We start from the raw sequence: 20,056 nt of genomic DNA, 5'->3' as shown, positions 1-20,056 counted from the left end.
ACCTTGAAGATACCTGAAAATAATCTGAGACTGTTACTACCTCCCAACAGTGAGGACTAACTAGGACACTCCTTCCAGCACTGGAGCCAACTGCTGCTTTTTTTTTTTTTTTGAGTAGAGCACAATATCCTTGAAAAATATAGAGAAAAGTATTTTAAAATACTAGAACGTAATATATACCAAAGGTAAGTAGAATCTGAGCCCAAATAAGAGGCAAAAATGAATCAGATTTCTAAGTGCAACCCCATTTCTTAAGCACATCTTCACTAAAAATAGTAAATAACTCTATACACATTAAACTGTTATTTTTGCTCCTTTCTTTGCTTAACATATACTCCGTGTAAATCCTGAAATAATTCTATAGTACTCCAAATACTCAAGCCCATCAATTACTCAGTTATTACTTAATAATGGCTTGCTAGCATCACTTATGTTAAAGACAAAATAATCCTAAGAACTTAAAAGAAATCAAGAGTGTACAAACCTTTCTCCTTTATTCAAATTAACTTCAGTTTCTGTTTCAGTATTAGTAGCGTCTGGCTTATTCTCAGAAGCTAGTGTCCTTGCTTTCTCATTTTCCACTACTTTTGTTGCTGCCTTTAAAAAGGTTGAATATGGAGGGGAAGGAGAAAAAAAGAATACACTAGGCATTTTTAAACAAGCAACACAATCTTTGACAGCTGTAGCAGAGGAATCTATTCACAGGCTAACAGAAGGTATCACATTATTTTCACAATTCTGATGATGCTGGCAACTCTAGGGGCTATTGCTTGGCTTATAGATATTATGGAAGGTTTTTTCTCTTGTAAATAAATTTGATAGAAAGGATGTTCTCCAGGCAATCTTAAACAAAATTTTAGTAGCTGAAGACAAGTGTTAGCTAAAGAGCTTCTTTTGCTAAAAACGAGTTCAGCTCCTGCATCAGGTGGCTCACAACTGCTGCAGGGAATATGATGCCCTCTTCTGTACACATACACACGTGTACATATCCATGTACACACCCAAAGATTCTGAAGTACAGTTACCACAAATTAATGATGCTATTCCACTTTAGTCATTAACTTAAAATTCGGGTCAGATTTTAAGACTCTCTCTTTCAAGTCCTCTCCTTCATCATTACATTCTCTTTCCTTGAGATAATGTGTACCTTCATCAGAAAAGTTGATGATTTTTCATTCAGCACACAATCCACATATCTCTTAATTTTCTCCATCATGCAGTTATAGCTGAAATGTTGAAAAAAGGAGTGGAATGCATCTTTCTGAGAGATTATCCTGAGTAATTTCCTTTCTAAAGACTAAAGAAAAAACAGAAATGTATTAACACAAACCAAATTTTAAATACTGATTAAAAAACAATTATTTTGTAAATATAAACTCAAAGAGATACAATTAAGAGTTATAATTCTGCTTTAAAAGACCCATGTATTGTCTTCCTTTAAAATGCCCCCACATTTCTACATGTTTTGTTTCAGACACATAGGAGGGAACAGAGATTATAAACTTAATTGCCCACTACCCAGACATATAAATATGTTGTACAAATAACAGTATAGTTTACTGGTTTTAATTTTATTGATAGATGTTGGCATGCATATGTGATGCATGTCTTCCTCTACTGCTCCCCACCTGATATCTTTAGACAGGTTATCTCACCGGACCTGCTCCTCACTGATTGTTGACAGGCTAGCCACTAAGCCCCAGTGACCCTCCAGTCTCTGCCTTCCAGAACTGGGATTACATGTACCTGCTACCATATCTGGCTTTTTATGTGGGTATTGGGAATCTGAGTACAGCTCTTCATACTTTTGCATAGAAAGCAATTTACTTCATTGCAGGATCTGTGAAGTCCTGTGGCTTTAATCTTATACAAATAGCATCATTTGTAAAAAAGTGATTTTTCTGAAACTTGTTATATTTTTCTTAATTCTATGTTCCTGGCAATTACTTATGCTAATGTATAGGAAGAGTTACTTGTACCAGCTGTCTAATATATGTATCAATCATCATTTGTTCATTTAGTTGCTTGAAGAACTTAGGTTATTTGCTATTACTGCAATGCTCAAACATTTTCTCTTAATCCTCTTGTTTTTAATATAAATTTTTCGTATAAAGTAGTTGTCTCAGTGCTGGACAAACAATAAATGCTATAGAACATGAAGAAACTGTAGGCTTGATCCTAGACAAATTGTCTCAATAAGATCTGGGTTTTTCCTGTTTGTTTTTAAAGCTTCATGGCTTTTAGAATATAGAGGAAACTTAAGTTATTCTAAAGTATTTAACTAGAAATGGAACTCACTGGAATGTGTGCTTGCATATTTTGCCTTGACTCTCTAATGCACCAATTTATACTTCAGAGAGGAAGGTATGCAGGCATCTAAGCACTCTGCCATCTTTTAGCTCAGTTGTTGCTGTTTTAATCAGAGTTAGTTGGCAATGTCCTACTGACTATGCCAACACTAGAGAAGGTGAATTCTTTCTCCTAAGTGTATTTGTGTACTGGCTGTAAGGTTTCCTCTGCTGAGACAGAAACACAGTAGAGTTTTCATTAACCTAGCAACACTAAGATGAAATACATGGGTAGGAAATCCAACAAAATCATCAGGCTCTCTGTTGAAATTTCTGGGGTATTATATCCAGGGAGAAGGGTCAAACTAGTTATTAATTATGCCAACTAGACCCTCTACTCTATCTACTAGCACAACAAATAGCATTCTGCCTTCAGTAATTTTCAGGCAAATTAAACCCAATATGTCAGTACTATTTATTTGAGAGAAAAACTAAAATGAAAACCACAGGTAAGGTCTATAGGGCAACTGTTGTTAACTACTTTGGAAAACTATAGGCAGCAACTACTAAAATTGAAGGAATGTCATCTGATAAGTACAAGTGAGTATGTCTAGCTATTTATTACTCAGGAATTTTACTCCTAAGTATACAATGAACAAAAGTGCATCAGTCTGCTCCACAAGACCTATTAACGTACTTTACAGCAAAGAATAAAATACCTTAAATGTCCAGCACAGGAAAGATAAACTACAACCTACTCATACAACAACAAAAAGAGGAACAAACTATTATAATCACACCTTGTATATAATTCCACTATAAAACAGACTTTTAGTTGGAGAAGGCTGGTTAGTAGTTATGCTGGAGAAGACTTCCTCAAATGACAAGATTTGGATGAGGTTCTAGGTTTTTATTTGAGATAGTCTCAAAAGTATCTCTCTCTCACCCCCCCCCCCCAAATACCTGCCTCAAAGGATCTCTCTCTCACCCCCATTGGCCTCAGAAGGAGCTGTCTCTCACGCCCCACACCTGTCTCAGGAGCTGTCTCTCACCCCCCCCCCCCCATCTCAAAAGGATCTCTCACCACACACACACACACCCCTAGGCTTGGATGTAGTGTTACAGGTCTGTCTGTACTATCCCATGCCTATCTAACCTTTCTTGTTGATGGTGCCAAGGACCAAAGGACTTGCACATTTGAGGCAAGTGCTAGAGTCCACACAGAGCTTCATTTCTAGCTAGCTAGTTTCCTGATGTAGGGGTTCCTCACACAAGTCTCTTCCTACTCAAATACCTAGAACACATTATTTTCTTCTAGAGGTATAGATGTTCAATAAAAAAAAATCCTAAAAATGTAAGATTATGCTTTCTTTGAAGATATTTAATTTACCCTAACAACATTGTTTTTAATAAAAACAACCAGAGGCCTACTGACTATATTAATATACACAGACAAACTATAACTCCAGCTGGGTGTGATGTTACACTCTTGAGATCCCATCTCAAAAAAAAAAAAAAAAAAAGCAAAAGGGAAAAGAAAGTACAGAAAAAGGGGGAAGGCCGGTAGTATATGTCTCTAATCCTAGTAATTAGTGGCGAAGTTTTGAGTTTTAAGTTTTGGATACAGAACTGAATTTTATCTCAACCACACAGCAATAAAAGTCAATCATTCAATCAATAAATGAGGAGGTGGGGGATTCTAGAAAAATAAGCAAGTTATATTTCCTCTCCGTACTTATGCTGCCTAATGTGGCAGCCACCAAACCCTCAATATAGTTTCTGAACCCTGGAAAGGTGACTATTAAGTTGAGCATAGTGCAAATATAAGTACTTGATAGATAAAAGGGTAAATGAATACTAAATTTTTGTTTTGATTATTGTTAGAATTTTTTTAATATATTGAGTTTAGTGAATCACTTTTTTTCTCCAATTTTCTGTTTTCCTCACCCCTTACAAACAGTTGTAAAATTAATTCTATCGCTTTACTATAAATAATTACCGTGTGAGATTCTGGACCATCAAATATTCTTTCAAACACTTCTTCTGCTTCCTTAAAGTTGCCACTTTCCATACAAACAGCTACAGCCTTAAAGATGACATATACAAACCTTAAATTGCTTTTTAAAATGTCCAACCATTATTTGACTAAGTGCATAGATAATACTGAAAGACATCATTATAAACATTTTTATGCATTTTATTTGAAAAAGTTTTTCAATGATGAAATAATTATGGCTTAAAAAGTTAAAAAATTCTGTCTAGTTCTGCACACATTTACAGTCTGTTCAGCATCTCTAAGCAGTAATTAATAGACTGGAAGTTATTATTATTATATCTGGAAATATACTGCTCCCACTGCCCATTTCCATATGCTCTACACGGTGAAGACAGCACACTACCCCCATAGAACTGTTGTGTGAGCTGCAAACCACAGTGTGGCAAAGCAACAACACACTAAATGCTATGGCACCATCTCAACTGTCTAGTAGTGTAGTGAAAGCTTTCTTTAGGGCTGAAGAGATGGCTCAGAGGTTAAGAGCACTGGCTGCTCTTCTAGAGGTCCTGAGTTCAAGTCTCAGCAACCACATTGTGGCTACAGCCACCTATAATGAGATCTGGCATGTAGGCATACATGGAGGGAATGTTATATACATAATAAATAAATCAATTAATTGAAAAAAGCATAATTAATTTTTAAAAAAACTTTCTTTAGCATCGCAAAGATAGGGAAAACATGAAAAATCTCTTTTTTCTAAGTTGAATTCTTACAAGAAGCAGGTGTTTTTCTACCCAATGTCACATCTCCAGGTCCTAATTTCATTTGACAATCACACTAAGTAGGATACTACTTTGGGTCTCTCTCTCTTGGACAACTTAGAAAAAATTTTCTTACAAAACTTCTAAAGCTGAGGAAAAATTTATTGAACAAAGGAAATATTTGCTTTAGCAGGAAGGTAGATGTTTGACTTTTCTGCTTTCTTATTCTTAAGCAGTCTATTGTAATTCAAATCTTAGCATGGTTAAAATTCTACATACTCTTGTTCACAAAAATCCACACACGGCATGCATGGCATGTGTGAGGTCTTGGGCTCAATCCTCAGAACCAAAACCAACACCCCATAATAAACAAGCAAATCATAGCACCTGCTACTTCCCCCTAATATTTATAGTCCTTAGGTAAAAAAGAGGAGAGCATGAATCCTTAGTTTTAAAGTTTGTTTGGTAATATTCTAAGTAGCTACAGTGCTTCCTACAATATGGAGGCAACATACACCTGAATATAAAACATTAAGTTCTGGGCTTGGTGCTCATGTGAAGACTATAGTCAGTGTTCTAAATAAAAAGATGTCATTAAAATTCTCACTAGGTTTATACACAACTTCTGACAGGTTATTTTTATTCTGGATGTTAGATGTTTTCATATTTGTGACAGTTAATATTCAGTCTCCATTTCTAGAACGGACTAACTGAGAAGTGAAGACCTACCCTGAACATCGGCAGCACTTCCATGGGCGAAAATTATGTTATGGGCTGAACAAAAAGAAGTATGTGAACACTAAGCATTCATCTTTCTCTGCTTCCTGATTTGACACAAGATGACCAATCACTTTACATTCCTATGCTCTGCCTCCCACAACATGGACTGCTACCATCTCAAATTATAAGCTAAAATAAATCCTTCCTCTCTGATTATGTTTTCATTTTTTCCTCAGAATTTATTTTTCTTTATGTGTATAAATCTGTGTGCACGCGCATGTGTGTAGGCACCTGCAGAGACCAGAACAGGGAACTGGAGTTACAGGTGGCTGTGCACTCCTACTGTGGGTGCTGGGAACTGAACTCAGGTCCTCTGCAAAAGCAGAACTGCTCTTAATTACTAAACCATCACTACAGGCTCTCCCTAAGGTGTTTTGTTTCACCAATGAGCCAAGTAACTGAGTATTATAGCAAAACAAGCACAAAATACTCATACCTGAATTTTAATTAAATTCTGTATTTCTTCATGAAGTTTGTCATGTTCCTTTTCAATTGAATCCCAAATCATCAGGGCCGATTCCAAGGGTGTAATACGTTCATCACTTTCAAACTGTGCATCTTTTAAAACAGAATAATTGAAAGTTAAGTAGAAACTTCAAAACTCGATTCATTTTCAAACTTATCAACTATATTCTACATGCCAGGCAGTTTTCATACAGAACAGTTTTGGGAAATGATTTTCTAAGTTAATTTGTTCACTATATATATACACACACACACACACACACACAAAGGAAAAATAAAACCACTGAAATTATAAAAGTCAAAAACTTTTTATTTATTTTATTTATTTTTTTAAGACAAGGTCATGCTCTGTAGCACAGGTTGGTCTCAAACTCCAGTTCTTTCTGTCTTGGCCTCCAGAGTGCTGGGAATACAATATATGCAATACCATGCCTGGCTACCATTTCAGTGTCTTGAAGGTAAAATGCTCTTATTCGATCATACAACTATATTTGAAATTTGGGGGGCAGGAACCATTTACTAGTTATATTCCTCTAAAACTCTAGTTTCCAGGCTGTTTTGGTTCATTTCAACTCAACTAAAAAAAATCTATGAATATATTGAAGAGAATTTTAAAATCTGGGTATAATTTCATACACTAAATAGTATGTCCATATTAGCAGTTTCAAGGATTTCACACACTAAATAGTATGTCCATATTAGCAGTTTCAAGGATTTCATACACTAAATAGTATGTCCATATTAGCAGTTTCAAGGATTTCATACACTAAATAGTATGTCCATATTAGCAGTTTCAAGGATTTCATACACTAAATAGTGTGTCCATATTAGCAGTTTCAAGGATTTCACACACTAAATAGTATGTCCATATTAGCAGTTTCAAGGATTTCATACACTAAATAGTATGTCCATATTAGCAGTTTCAAGGATTGCAATTTTCTGTTGGCCTCTTTTGGCATTTCTAATAGTTCATATTTTAAATAATTATTAATTTATAATCCAAGTTGTGTTGCGTACCTAAGATACAAACACAAAGAGAAAACTACTACACATGGCGACTCAAGTCTACAATCCCAGCACTTCTGAGGCTGAGGCAGGAGCATCACTCACAACTCGAGCCTAGCCTGTCCACAAAGGATGCAGTGTGGACAGCCAGCAAGACTGGCACTTCCTAGACGTACACTCATTATGCCCCTGGTTGCCTGCTCTACTTCAGAATCATTCAGAGAGTCTCAAATATGTGGATGACTAAGTACATCTGGAAATTGTTTAAACTCTAGAATATGACCTAGGGAGGCAGTTCAGTAGAGCACTTACTCCGCACACATGAAGCCAAAATGCTGTAAGAAGAAATAACAAAAAAGATAATAAGAAAATAACCAAAAAATACAGACAGGATGAAGAGAACGTCTGAGAAAGCAGAGATGGACTATAAGGCAGAGGGATACAAAAGACATTCTTACAAATAAAGAGAGCTTATCAGGCACCTCTCTCTCTGAAGTAGGACTACACCTAGGAGAGAGGCAGATACCAGGACCCTTAGAGCCCACTTACTGTGTATCTCAAAGACCAGTTCGTCTCAGCAGACGGCATGATCCTGTATCCAAAAGACCCTAATAACTCTACAAAACACTTGGATTTGATAAACACTTTTAGTGAATTAGCAGAATATAAAATTAAAACGGTAATTTAAAAGCTTTCCTTTTATACCAATAATAAGTTCATTGAGAAAGATACCAGGAAAAAAATCCTGATTAATATAAAATAAAGTTCCTAGGATTAAAGCTAACCCAGGAGGTGAAAAATCTGTGCAATGAAGAATTTAAGGTATTGAAGAAGTTGAAGACACTAAAAGATTAAAAGACATCCCATACCCCCAGATTGACAGAATAGTGCAAAAATGGCTATCGGTGTGAAAGTGATCAACAGATTTAATTAGTCCATAGGAATTCCACTTACGTTTTTCATAGAACTGGAAAAAAACCCTTAAATTCAAGTGTAAGAACAAAAGACCCCAATACAAAGCAGAACAGGCAAAGTGACAAGGATCACATGAACCCCTTCTAACTAGGAGCACAGGTGGGAAGTGTAAATCATGTGCAAAGGACGAGGAGCAGGCACGGGGGCAAGGAGAATGAGGCACACCACAGTCCTGAAGAGTCTCCTGAGCTACTAATTTGTACCTGTTCCCTGTTTTCTTTTCTGGCTTACTTTGGATGAGGTTTGAAGATCTGGTAGAGTAGGCAGTATTTTACAAGAGAAAGGGGAAATAAGAAAAGCTTCTTATGGATTCCTTGACATTGGGTTGGTAGGCTGGAAACTAAAGAAACTAAAAACACATGACAGGGCATCTGCTGAACTCTGCTGCTGTGTAGGAGGCCTGGAAAGTCTTAATGTTAGATCTTAGGAGATAGTCAGGCATGGTGACACCTGTAAGTCCCTGTGCTCAGGAGCTGTGGCAGGAGGACTAGGAGTTTCTGGGCAGCCTGGGGTACATAAAAGCGAGTCTTTTGAGATGAGAAAACCTGTCATAAACATTTTTTCTGCTTGAGATGTCTTATTTTACAGCTCTGTGGGGCTGGAGACAGGACCCACTATGGCAGCTACTACCTACTTATAAGCACTTAGCAGTTAAAATGCAAGTAGTCCAGAGAGATATCCTTTAAGCATAAAGTACTACATCATAAGCTTACTACAAAAAATAAGATAGCTCATTAACATTTTGTACATTACTTGTTGGCATATTTTAAAAATATTGGATTACTGGATTAAACAAGATAACGTTAAAATTAACTCTACTTCCTTTTAGTTGTCTTAATTTAACTACTAAAATATCTTAAATTTCAAACATAGACCATATTTCTATCAGGAAATATTTCTTCTATTTACTATAGAACACTCACTGAAAGGTCACTGAAAATGCGATACATAAATTAAAATGAAGTTGTTTGGGGCTGTAGCTTGATGGTGGCATATTCACCTGTTAGTCAAAGGCCCTAGGTACATGGCACTGCAAAACACAAACAGACAAAACCCTAAACTTTAACTACTATCTCCTTTGAATCAATTATGAGACAGTGATTCTTGTTCTCTGATCTTTGTTGTTTTTCATCTAAGATATATATTCAAAACGGAATCCTGGTACACTTAAGGATTTAGCCATGGGGTCAGAATGAACACGCATGGCTCAGCTGTACAGCATTTGACTAAAATGCACAAGACCCTGAGTTCAATCCCCGTCTCTGTAAAAATGAACAAGGAAAACAAGTCAACCGCAAGTTACTCACAAAATCTGTTTTTATCCCTTGAAGGGAAGATTACCTGAAAAAAAAACCCAAGATATAAAGAGTAACTATTATGTGTAAAGCATAGCTAGGCAGTTTAGAATAATCTGCCACATGATTTATAAAACCACCCAACTAACTACAATATGTTAAGTCACAGTGTGCAGCCACAGGCTCTAAGCTACACACAGCCCTCTCTTCTGCATCTACTCTAACCCCGTCAGATAGTAGTTTCCTTCTGGTTCAAACACTCCACCCTAGAGGTAAGTGTATAAAGATTCAGTAAGTAATTAACTCAAAAGCCCCAGGAAGTCCCTGAAACTTACCAGATGTACAAGTCTTTGCCCCCCCCCCCCCATAGCTATGTAGGAACCACTCAGGAGAGGAGACTCCCTAACTGCAGAACTGACGACAAGTTACTCAGAGAGCTTTCCTGAGTTGCCACTCATGCTGGGCTGAGGTGTTGGTGGTGTGACTGCCTTTGAGTTGTCCATGCTCTTGTAAGTAACTACAGTAAACCCTGGTTCACAAGGTAGAATATGGTATCAGTGTTACTTTGGTTTGTCATGGGTCCCCTATTTCAGGAAATTATTAATCTCCCCAGGAATAATATCATACAAGCTCCTAATTTCATTCTCCAAATAAAGCAGGCTATATGGCTCAGGGATGGTTCAGTATGATACTAATATTCTGAGAGTATATATATTTTTATAAGTAAATAGTTTCATGCAAGTACTGCTCACCAGAAAGTATTAATGGGAAAGTATTTTGTAAATTATAAAATGAACTAATATTGCTCATTATAATCTAAGATGAACCTGTCTAAGGGAGACAGATTACAACCACAAACTATGTTTTCTTGTATAAGGACAGGCATCAAGTTTAAACAGCTGACAGTAAACAGTGTATGTGTGGTAGCTGTTATCACTAAGTTATATAAGGAAACTTCAAATGATATCTCCAGGAGTCTAGGAAGCTTAGTCTGCCCCCTGTAACATCTGAATCATCTGGGAGCTAAACTCATGGTGAGGCAGAACGGCTTCACTGTTTTAAGAAGCCCTTTAAATAATATGTAGCAGGCTAAAGTTTGAGAGTCACAGTTCTACGAAGATAAAACTGTATTTATTTGCTTTAGATAAGCTTATGTGTATGCCAACTGCAGGTAGGCAAACCTCCTCTCCCCCAGCCAAAAGGAAATACAGTGTTCATCAGTTTCTCATGTCTTATGTTTAGTCATAAGTTAAAAGATTCTAATATAAAATAAAAATTTGTATTTACCAAGAGATTTTCCTGCTGCAATTCTTGTCAAAAACTGACATATATATACAGTTCTCAACTGGTAAGTTGTAAGACTGGGTAGTCCATGAATAATAGCTAAAAAAGAAAAGAAAGAGTTTATTAAAATATTATCATACCCTAATAGCAACAATACAATGTTAAGTATTAGATTATAAACACTTGGGATGGCTATTCTTGGTTCTCAACTTGACTACATTTGAAATTAACTAAAACCAAAAATGGATTGACACGCCTATGAATGATTTCTTTCTTTCTCTCTTTTTTGCTTAACTGAACCATCTGAAGTGAGATGATCCACTTCCAATCTGGAAATTAGGTGAGAAGACAAATCTTTGATCCAGATCTTCTGAGGTGGGAAGATCCACCCCTAATCTCGGCCATATGTTTTTCTAGAATATATATAAAGGACATGGAAGAGGGAAGCTCTTTTTGCCAGTTTCCTCCCACCCTCGATAAACATTCTTTTCCTGACATTAGAGCCTATTTCTTTGGGATTCCAGCATATACTGAAGGCCATCTGCGACATCAAGCTCATGGATTGAACACTTACTGGATTCTTGGACTCTGTACATAGGCAGCCATTGCTGGATTAGCTGGACCACAGTCTGTCAATCATTCTAGTAAATCCCTTTTCTATGTATAGACTTATTATATATATATATATATATATATATATATATATATATATATATATATATATAGCTTGTTAGTCTAGAGAAGCTTGACTAATAAAACACTCAACAAAAACTGATCATAAATTTAGAACTATAGAGTCTTTTTTTTTTTTAAGTTTTTCGAGACAGGGTTTCACCGTGTAGCTTTGGAGCTGTTCTGGAACTAGCTCTGTAGACCAGGCTGGCCTCGAACTCACAGAGATCTGCCTGCCTCAGCCTCCCAAGTGCTAGGATTAAAGGTATGTGCCACCCCCGCCTGGCAGAACTATAGATTCTAATCATTCAAGTTCTTAAAAATCAGAAAAAAGTTTTGTAATATAGTGTTCTTACACAATGTAACTCAGTTGTGAAATACTCAAAATTGCTTTTAAAAAGTAGTGTATCAAACTACAACTTTGAAATTCATACTATAATACTTTATATTATAGGAAATATACATATGTCAAGGTTTCCACTGAGTTTGTTCAATTAATAAAAATCAAGTTTAAAAAATTTATTTCTCAAATATTTGAATTCTCACAAGGATGCACTTGGCAGTGAATGTGCATACTGGTGAGTGAACCATATTCCTGGATCTCTCACACGCAGGCAGGAGGATAAACTTGGCTCTCACTCTGCAAGTGCTATAAAACTTTCTTTAACATTTAAACAGAAGGTTTCATTTTTATTTCTCGTGCACGTCTGTCTGTGTAATACGTGCATTAAGTGCATGCTGAGGTCAGAAGAGAGCATTAAATACCCTGGATGGAGTTCCAGACTGCCGTGTGAGTGCTGAGAATCAAGCACAGGTTTTCTGGAGGAGCAGTTAGTGCTCCTAACTACTGAGCCAGCTCTCCTCACTCACCCTCTCCCTTTTAAGAAAGGCCTTCCATTGGTCTGAAGCTTGCCAAAGTAGGCTAGGCTGGCTAGCCAGTGAACCTTGTCTTCCCAGCACTGTGAATACAAGTATGTTAAGCTTTTTCTTTCCTTTTTTTTGTTTATTACTTTATAAATAATACCAATAATACCAATCAAAATTTCCACTTCCTCCCCACTCCCCTTCTCCCCCTCCAGTCCTAAGAGAGGGCAAGGTACCCTGCCCTATGGGAAGTTCACGGCCCTCCCCCTCCATCCAGGCTTAGGAAGGTGTGCATCCAAATAGACTAGGGTCCCAAAAAGCCAGTACATGCAGTAGAGACAAATCCCAGTGCCATTATCATTGGCTTCTCAGTCTGCCCCAATTGTCAGCCATATTCAGAGAGTCCAGTTTGATCAAATGCTCGTTCAATCCCAGTCCAGCTGGAGTTGGTGAGCTCCCAGTAGCTTAGGCAGTGTCTCAGTGGGTGGACCAACCCCTCGCGGTCCTGACTTCCTTGCTCATCTTCTCCCTCTTTCTGCTCTTCAACTGGACCTTGGGAGCTCTGTCCAGTGCTCTGATGTGGGTATCTGTCTCTATCTCCATCCGTGGCCAGATGAAGATTCTATGGTGATATTCAAGATAGTCATCAATTTGACTACGGGACAAGGCCAGTTCAGGCACCCTCTCCTCTGCTGTCCAAGGACCTAGCTGGGGACATCCCTGTGGACATCTGGGACCCCCTCTAGGGTCAAGCCTCTTGCCAACCCTAAAATGGCTCCCTTAATTAAGATATCTCCTTCCCTGCTCCCATATCCATCCTTCCTCCATCTCAACCATCCCACTCCCCCAAGCTTTCCCCAACCCTCCCCTGGGTTCTGGGGATCAAACTAAGGTCCTCGGCTTGCAAGAAAAGCATTTTCAAGATGTACTATCTCCCTAGGCATCCCCTCAACTTCTTAAATTTTCTATAGTCATCCGCTATAGTTTAGATCTGGAATGCTTTCTTCTCAAGGCTTGGTCCACACACCTGTTAGAGACTGATGCAGATTTTAGGTCACCCAAGGTGTCCTTTTAAGGAGGCTGTAGGACCTTTATTCCTGTATCTCTTACATCCTGACATCAGTTTTGCTCCTTTGAAATCAGTTTGATCTCTCCCAGATACACTGCTCTTAACTTAAAACAGCAGGGGTAGTTGAAATTATGCCTCCTGTTTGAAAAATTGCCAGCTTGGGCATCATGATGAGCTGACTCTTCAGAGCTCCAGGCACAGAAACATCCAGAACTGTGCAAGACGTACCCCTTCTTTCTATGGGCCGACTAGGTCAGATATATGTTACAGCAACACAAAGCTAACATGCGCTGCACACGTAGGAACGAAACAGGAGTTCACGGTGACATTTCCAACTCTACCTTGTCAGCACAGAGTAACCGTAGCCTATTCTCAACCACAGCATAGGGAAGTGACTTCGTTTCAGGACTTCATTTTCTACTTAAAGTTACCTACCCACACCACGGCTCCAGCTTTATCTGTGAGGAAACTTTCCTAAACACGGATCTGGGGCACCCCTCTTAACCTACTAGCACCTCGGATTAACCAACACTTCTCTAGAAATAATGAGTATTATTATAGCTGGGATGCAGTCTGTCAGTATGGCTTGATGAGAATTTGCAATTAAATATTACATTTACACTATAAATACACCTTGTCATAGTAACGTTATCATCTCCGTCGCCATCTGTCCAGGTCAGGCTTATTATCGCCAGGGGGTTTACAAATTTACATAATTGTTCCCGGGAGGGAACGAGACTGCTGCTCAAGGAACACCTGGGTGGCCGGGGCCGGAAGGGGCAGTGGGAACCCAAGTTCTCCATCTTCGCCCATTCGGTCCTGCGGTCAAGCCCGACAGGGACACGGAATGGGGAAGGGGTGGGGGACCCCAGCTCACAGGAGCCGATTTCGTGTGTCCCCCACCCCCGGCCGTGCGCCGCCCGCACCCACCTTCCGCGCTGTCTCGTGTCCGACAGAAGTCCTCGGAGCGGCCGTCGCGGAAGGATCGGCAGAGAGAGAGGCAGAGGAAGTCGAGCATCCAGCCGGCGGCCACGGCCTCGGCCTGGGCCACCATCTCCGCGTTCTCCTCCTCCGGGACCTGCAGCTGGCGCTCGGGCAGTTCCGCGTCGCCTCCGGTCACCTCCTTCTCTGGACAGTCCGCATCTTCCCGGCCCGCACAGCCCACCGTGCTCGGGGCCGCTGAGGCGACAGCCGCCGCCATGTTAAAGCGAAAGCGCGCCCGGAGCCTCAGCGGGCGCCGGGCGCTAATTGGCTCGCGCTGGTGTGAAAGTCAGCCAATCGCATCGCTAGGGTGGGAGGCTGGGACGACCGTAGCTTCCGATTGGCTGAGACCTGCTAAATAGCCTGTCAGTCTGAGGCGGGGCTTTCCCTGTAGAGGAAATGTACAGAGATAGGAGACCAGCCTGGTCTACAGAGCTAGTTCCAGGACAGGCTCCAAAAACCACGGAGAAACCCTGTCTCGAAAAACCAAAAAAAAAAAAAAAAAAAAAAAAAAAAAAAAAAAAATGCATGCGCATAGTTGAGCATATACTTTTGTTCTATGATAGGGCATCTCTTGGGTATATTCCCAAGAGTGGTATTGCTGGGTCCAGGGGTAGGTTGATCCCGAATTTCCTGAGAAACCGCCACACTGCTTTCCAAAGTGGTTGCACAAGTTTGCATTCCCACCAGCAATGGATGAGTGTACCCCTTTCTCCAAACCTCTCCAGCAAAGGCTATCATTGGTGTTTTTGATTTTAGCCATTCTGACAGGTATGGTATCTTAAAGTTGTCTTGATTTGCATTTCCCTGATCGCTAAGGAAGTTGAGCATGACCTTAAGTGTCTTTTGGCCATTTGAAGTTCTTCTGTTGAGAATTCTCTGTCCAGCTCAGTGCCCCATTTTATAATTGGGTTGATTAGCCTTTTACGGTCTAGTTTCTTAAGTTCTTTATATATTTTGGAGATCAGATGCCCTTCAATGGAAGAATGGATGAAGAAAGTATGGAATATATACATATTAGAGTACTACTCAGCAGTAAAAAACAATGACTTCTTGAAGTTTGCATACAAATGGATGGAAATAGAAAACACTATCCTGAGTGAGGTAAGCCAGACATAAAAAGAGGAACATGGGATGTACTCACTCATATTTGGTTTCTAGCCATAAATAAAGGACATTGAGCCTATAATTCATGATCCTAGAGAAGCTAAATAAGTAGGTGAACCCAAAGAAAAACATACAGGCATCCTCCTGAATATTAACCTTCATCAGGCGATGAAAGGAGACAGAGACAGAGACCCACATTCGAGCACCGGACTGAAATCTCAAGGTCCAAATCAGGAGCTGTTGAACTCTAGCGTCCAAACACCGAGAAGGAGTCACCCCCAGAGACCATCTCATACACCACAGCCGATGCAAAAGCATGAGGATTTTATTAATTCTGTCATGACAGGGTCCCCCAGCATTCGGGAAGCCGAGGGACCCCGAATAGCGGGTACAATCTACTTTTAAAGGGGCCACAGAAGCAAGGGGGGTTGTTCTTTGACTATTCTGATTGGCTTATTTGAAAGGACTATTACCAATAATTGACTGGAGAGCTGTTGCCAGATCAGATGAGGTAAGAGGTCATTTTGACCCCGTTTCCCTGGTGACCGGACCAAAGCATACATATATGGGTAATTGTTCAGGAACTGAGTACGTGCGAGTGTAGCTGTTAGGTCCTTGGTTCCCAGGGGAGGAGGGGAAGCACTATGGCACAGAGGCTGAGAGGATTCAAAAATGGCTTCAGGATTGTCTTAAAGTCTTACAGAGCAGAAGGAGAGAGAGCACGAGCAAGGAACTCAGGACCTCGAGGGGTGCACACACACACTGAGACAATGGGGATGTTCTTTCGGGAAGTCACCAAAGCCAGCTGGCCTGGGTCTGAAAAAGCATGGGATAAAACCGGACTTGCTGAACATAGTGGACAATGAGGACTACTGAGAACTCAAGAAAAATGGCAATGGGTTTTTGATCCTTCTGCATGTACTGGCTTTGTGGGAACCTAGGCAGTTTGGATGCTCACCTTACTAGACCTAGATGGAGGTGGGTGGCCCTTGGACTTCCCACAGGACAGGGAACCCTGATTGCTCTTTGGGCTGATGAGGTAGGGGGACTTGATGGGGGAGGGGGACTTGATTGGGGGGAGGGGGAGGAAATGGGAGGCGGTGGCGGGAGGAGGCAGAAATCCTTAATAAATAAAAAAATTTAAAAAAAAGAAAAAATGCATGTGCAGTGGCGCCCGCCTTTAATCCCAGCACTCAGGAGGCAGCGGCAGGCAGGTCTCTGTGAGTTCAAGGCCAGCCTGGTCTACAAGAGCTAGTTCCAGGACAGGCCCCAAAGCTACAGAGAAACCCTTTCTCGAAAAGAAAAAAAAAGCAATCTGCACATGAAGTCACCCATTTACTGTGTGATTACACAGATTCTGCCCTGAATGTTTATCTTACCAAAACCCGGGGCTTATTAAAACACAAACTAGCGGGGCGATGGTGGCGCACGCCTTTAATCCCAGCACTCAGGAGGCAGAGGCAGGCGGATCTCTGTGAATTCTAGACCAGCCTGGTCTACAAGAGCTAGTTCCAGGACAGGCTCCAAAACCACAGAGAAACCCTGTGTCGAAACACACACACACACACACACACACACATATGTATATCACAAACTTCAGGGTTCTGCTTTGGAGTTTTCTAGAGTTCTGGCTGGGGTCAGAGGTCAGGTCTAGTGAGTCCCCACTGATGCCGAGCCTGCTAGTCTGAGGACCGCTGCTATACAGTGTCCGCATTAACTGTGAGGTGCATTTCCAGGAGGCTCCGGAATTACAATAGATCTTGTGTGATAGTTACTAAATGTCCCTTATAATCATCCACAACACAAGTCCCTGAATGTTTATCTTGGTTTGGATGAAGATGGGCGATCAGGTTATTTTTCTTTTTAAGTATAGCAGATTCACTTAGTGAAGATTTACTGAACATGATTTGTGCACTGTCGGGTACCAAGGATGCCAGGGACAAGTCTCATGCAGTATGAGTGGCTCCTCCCAGGGTTTCTCATCAGGCTGCAGTACCCTAGGCTGAACAGCTTTCGGCAGAGCCTTCACTGAGGAAACCCTTCTGCACCTGAGCAGAGTTGTTACATTGGGGAAACCTTTCACTGAAGCAGGGCTGTAAGCAGCTATGTTTTGGTTACTTTGTGGCATTCCTTGACTCCTGACTGCGAAGAACTCTTTCTGTCCTAGCTGCAATGATTACAGCCTTTGTTAATGAAGAACATAGATTATTCCTACCCAGGGAATAGCGATAGCTTATATTTAACCAAATATGAGTGCCAATGGCCTGAACACAGACTCAGGTTGCCCGATGTTCTACTGTGTGGAAGTGATGACATGAACTTTAATGGTCACAAAACAAAAGGACATCCATGAGTCAACCCACTTACCAATCATTGGAGAAGACAGGCAAGAGATGGGTGTCAGGACATACACGGTCCAGAAGCATGGACGTCAGGACAAGCACGGTCAGGACATATACGGTCTGTGAGGAGGATTCTGAGCACTGGGGGAACACTCCAAGAACACAAGCATCTTGTGACCTCACCTTCAAAGCACGGAACTGTTCTTGGAATGCATTTTTGTGCTGCTCCCAGGTGTACGGCTGCTCCCAGGTGTGATAGGAGTGAGTTTACTTCAGATTACTCATTATTGCTTGCTGTTGTTATTCAACTAATGTTTAAACTCTCCTTTATGTGCCTCTATGGTGAAACGTATTTTTGACAGATGTGACTTGTCCTTGTGATTGTATATAGCCTGAACTCATGAGAACTTTACTTACGTGACCTTTCTCAACCCTTAAAGTATAAATTGTCTGATTCCCCAAATAAAGTTGGCTATTTCATAAGACAATATCAATGGTGTTATGGTAAAACGCCGCAGGTCCCCGAGTGGAGACAGTGGGCAGCAGGCATGAGACCACGGCAGGACATGAAGGCAGCTGGTCCCAGGCAGGGAACTGCGCTGCGGGTGAGAGACAGATTCCTATTAGGCACGCCACACAGAGAAAGAGAATATTTATTTAGTGGGTTATGGAGGAGAAAAGGAAAGGGGGGAGGGGAGAAGGGAGAAGAGGAGAGAAAGAGAGAGAGAGAGAGAAACAGGGAGAGAGAAAGAGGAAGGAGAAGTGGGGAGAAAGGAGAGAGGCAGTAGCTGCCTCTTCCAGAGACAGACAGAAAAGAAGAAACTCAGGTTGGAAGTGGAAGAAAGATCTGCTTGCCTTGGTGGGGGAGGGAATGGGCAGGGCTTGTCTCTTAAAGGGACAGGACAGAAACAAGTAAACAGGAAGTGTGTGAGGCAGTTGTGATTGCAACATGACATAAAATCCTGTTTTGCAGTACTCTTTTGTAAGTAAAAGTAGCACACTAACATAGTGATAAAAATTGTACCAAGTAGGGACTGGAGAGATGGCTCAGAGGTTAAGAGCACTGGTTGTTCTTCCAGAGGTCCTGAGTTCAATTCCCAGCAACCACATGATGGCTGGCAACCATCTGTAATGAGATATGGTGCCCTCTTCTCGCATGGAGGTGTACATGCAGGAGGCACATTGTATACGTAATAAATAAATCTTTAAAAAAAAATTGTACCAAGTAGAGTTACTTACACACCTATAATCCCAGCACTGGAGGTGGTAGAGGTAGATTTGTTGAGTGCCAGCCTGAGCTACTGATGAGGTAGGAGGGATGGTTAGAGCCACTTTTATATTCTGTGTTATAAGGACTCGCATGTGCAGAGGAATTTGCAAACCTATTATTAGCTTGACATGTACCTACAGTGAAACTTCCCTAGCCCAGATGCCCTTGGAGGAGTGTACAAGGTTGATGGTGGTAGACATTGTCTTAGTCTCAGCATTTCAGTGAGTGCCTGAGCCCAGACGTCTATGGAAGGATGGAAGTGTGTAAGGGATGACGACAGGAGACATCCCATGTCTCAGAATGCGGCTGGCCACCTGACAGTAGGGACAAAACTGAGCCCCGAAATGACTGCCTGCTTCTGACAACTTGCCAGCTGAGTATTCTAGAAGGAGATGAGACGGTAGGCAGTTTTAGAGTGTTAGCATGCTGCCTTCCCAGATTACTGTCTGCCTGAATAATTCACATCTCATTGGCTTTCGTGGTGATGGGGATCAGGAACTCTGGTATTGGGGTTACACTGCACAGTGTGATCCTGTCCCCCTGAAACAAAAGGGTAACACAATGAATGCATAAAATGGTCACACTCTCAGTTGTCACCAAGTATTGTGGGCTACATATTGTCTTTGATAAGCTTTTATGTGACCAGAAGGAGTGTCATCACAAATTCAGGAGTAATGTCCTCCTTGCATCATGTCATTGCCCACGGTGACAGCACCAGGTCACAGAAAGTTTTCAGCTCCCTTATATTTCTAGAGTGACAATCTCCCTCAACAGGCCCACCATTGGCTGAAATGTTTGCCATGCATGGCAGCAAATGGAAGATTTGGGGACTTGTTCCCCATGAACATTTACTTTAATGCTGTGTTTAGGAAAAAAATACCTTCTGGTGTATGCTTTTAGCC

The 20,056-nt window shown here is 40.7% G+C and overlaps 1 protein-coding gene across 4 annotated transcripts in view; it reads right to left on the bottom strand.

Annotated features, from left to right (window-relative positions):
- Window positions 1–14,691, bottom strand: part of Terf1 (telomeric repeat binding factor 1) — a 39,212-nt gene extending 24,521 nt beyond the window's left edge. For 2 of the 4 annotated variants that reach the window (XM_075971415.1, XM_075971416.1), the window contains exons 1-6: window positions 14,385–14,680; window positions 10,853–10,948; window positions 6,262–6,383; window positions 4,288–4,374; window positions 1,148–1,297; window positions 485–597 (exon numbers count right to left, since the gene is read on the bottom strand). In XM_075971415.1, the coding sequence (XP_075827530.1) occupies window positions 485–597; window positions 1,148–1,297; window positions 4,288–4,374; window positions 6,262–6,383; window positions 10,853–10,948; window positions 14,385–14,655 (839 nt within the window). In that variant the 5' untranslated portion in view covers window positions 14,656–14,680. Of the gene's footprint in view, window positions 1–484; window positions 598–1,147; window positions 1,298–4,287; window positions 4,375–6,261; window positions 6,384–10,852; window positions 10,949–14,384 lie in introns of all 4 variants that reach the window. The other 2 variants (XM_075971418.1, XM_075971417.1) reach the window with 2 other exon arrangements.
- Between the last annotated feature and the right edge of the window lie 5,365 nt (window positions 14,692–20,056).

The sequence above is a fragment of the Microtus pennsylvanicus genome, chromosome 5 (genome assembly GCF_037038515.1).
Source record: "Microtus pennsylvanicus isolate mMicPen1 chromosome 5, mMicPen1.hap1, whole genome shotgun sequence".
In the NCBI taxonomy this organism is placed as follows: domain Eukaryota; kingdom Metazoa; phylum Chordata; class Mammalia; order Rodentia; family Cricetidae; genus Microtus; species Microtus pennsylvanicus.
Note: the sequence above shows the minus strand (reverse complement) of the source record. Positions and strands in the feature narration are given on the sequence as shown.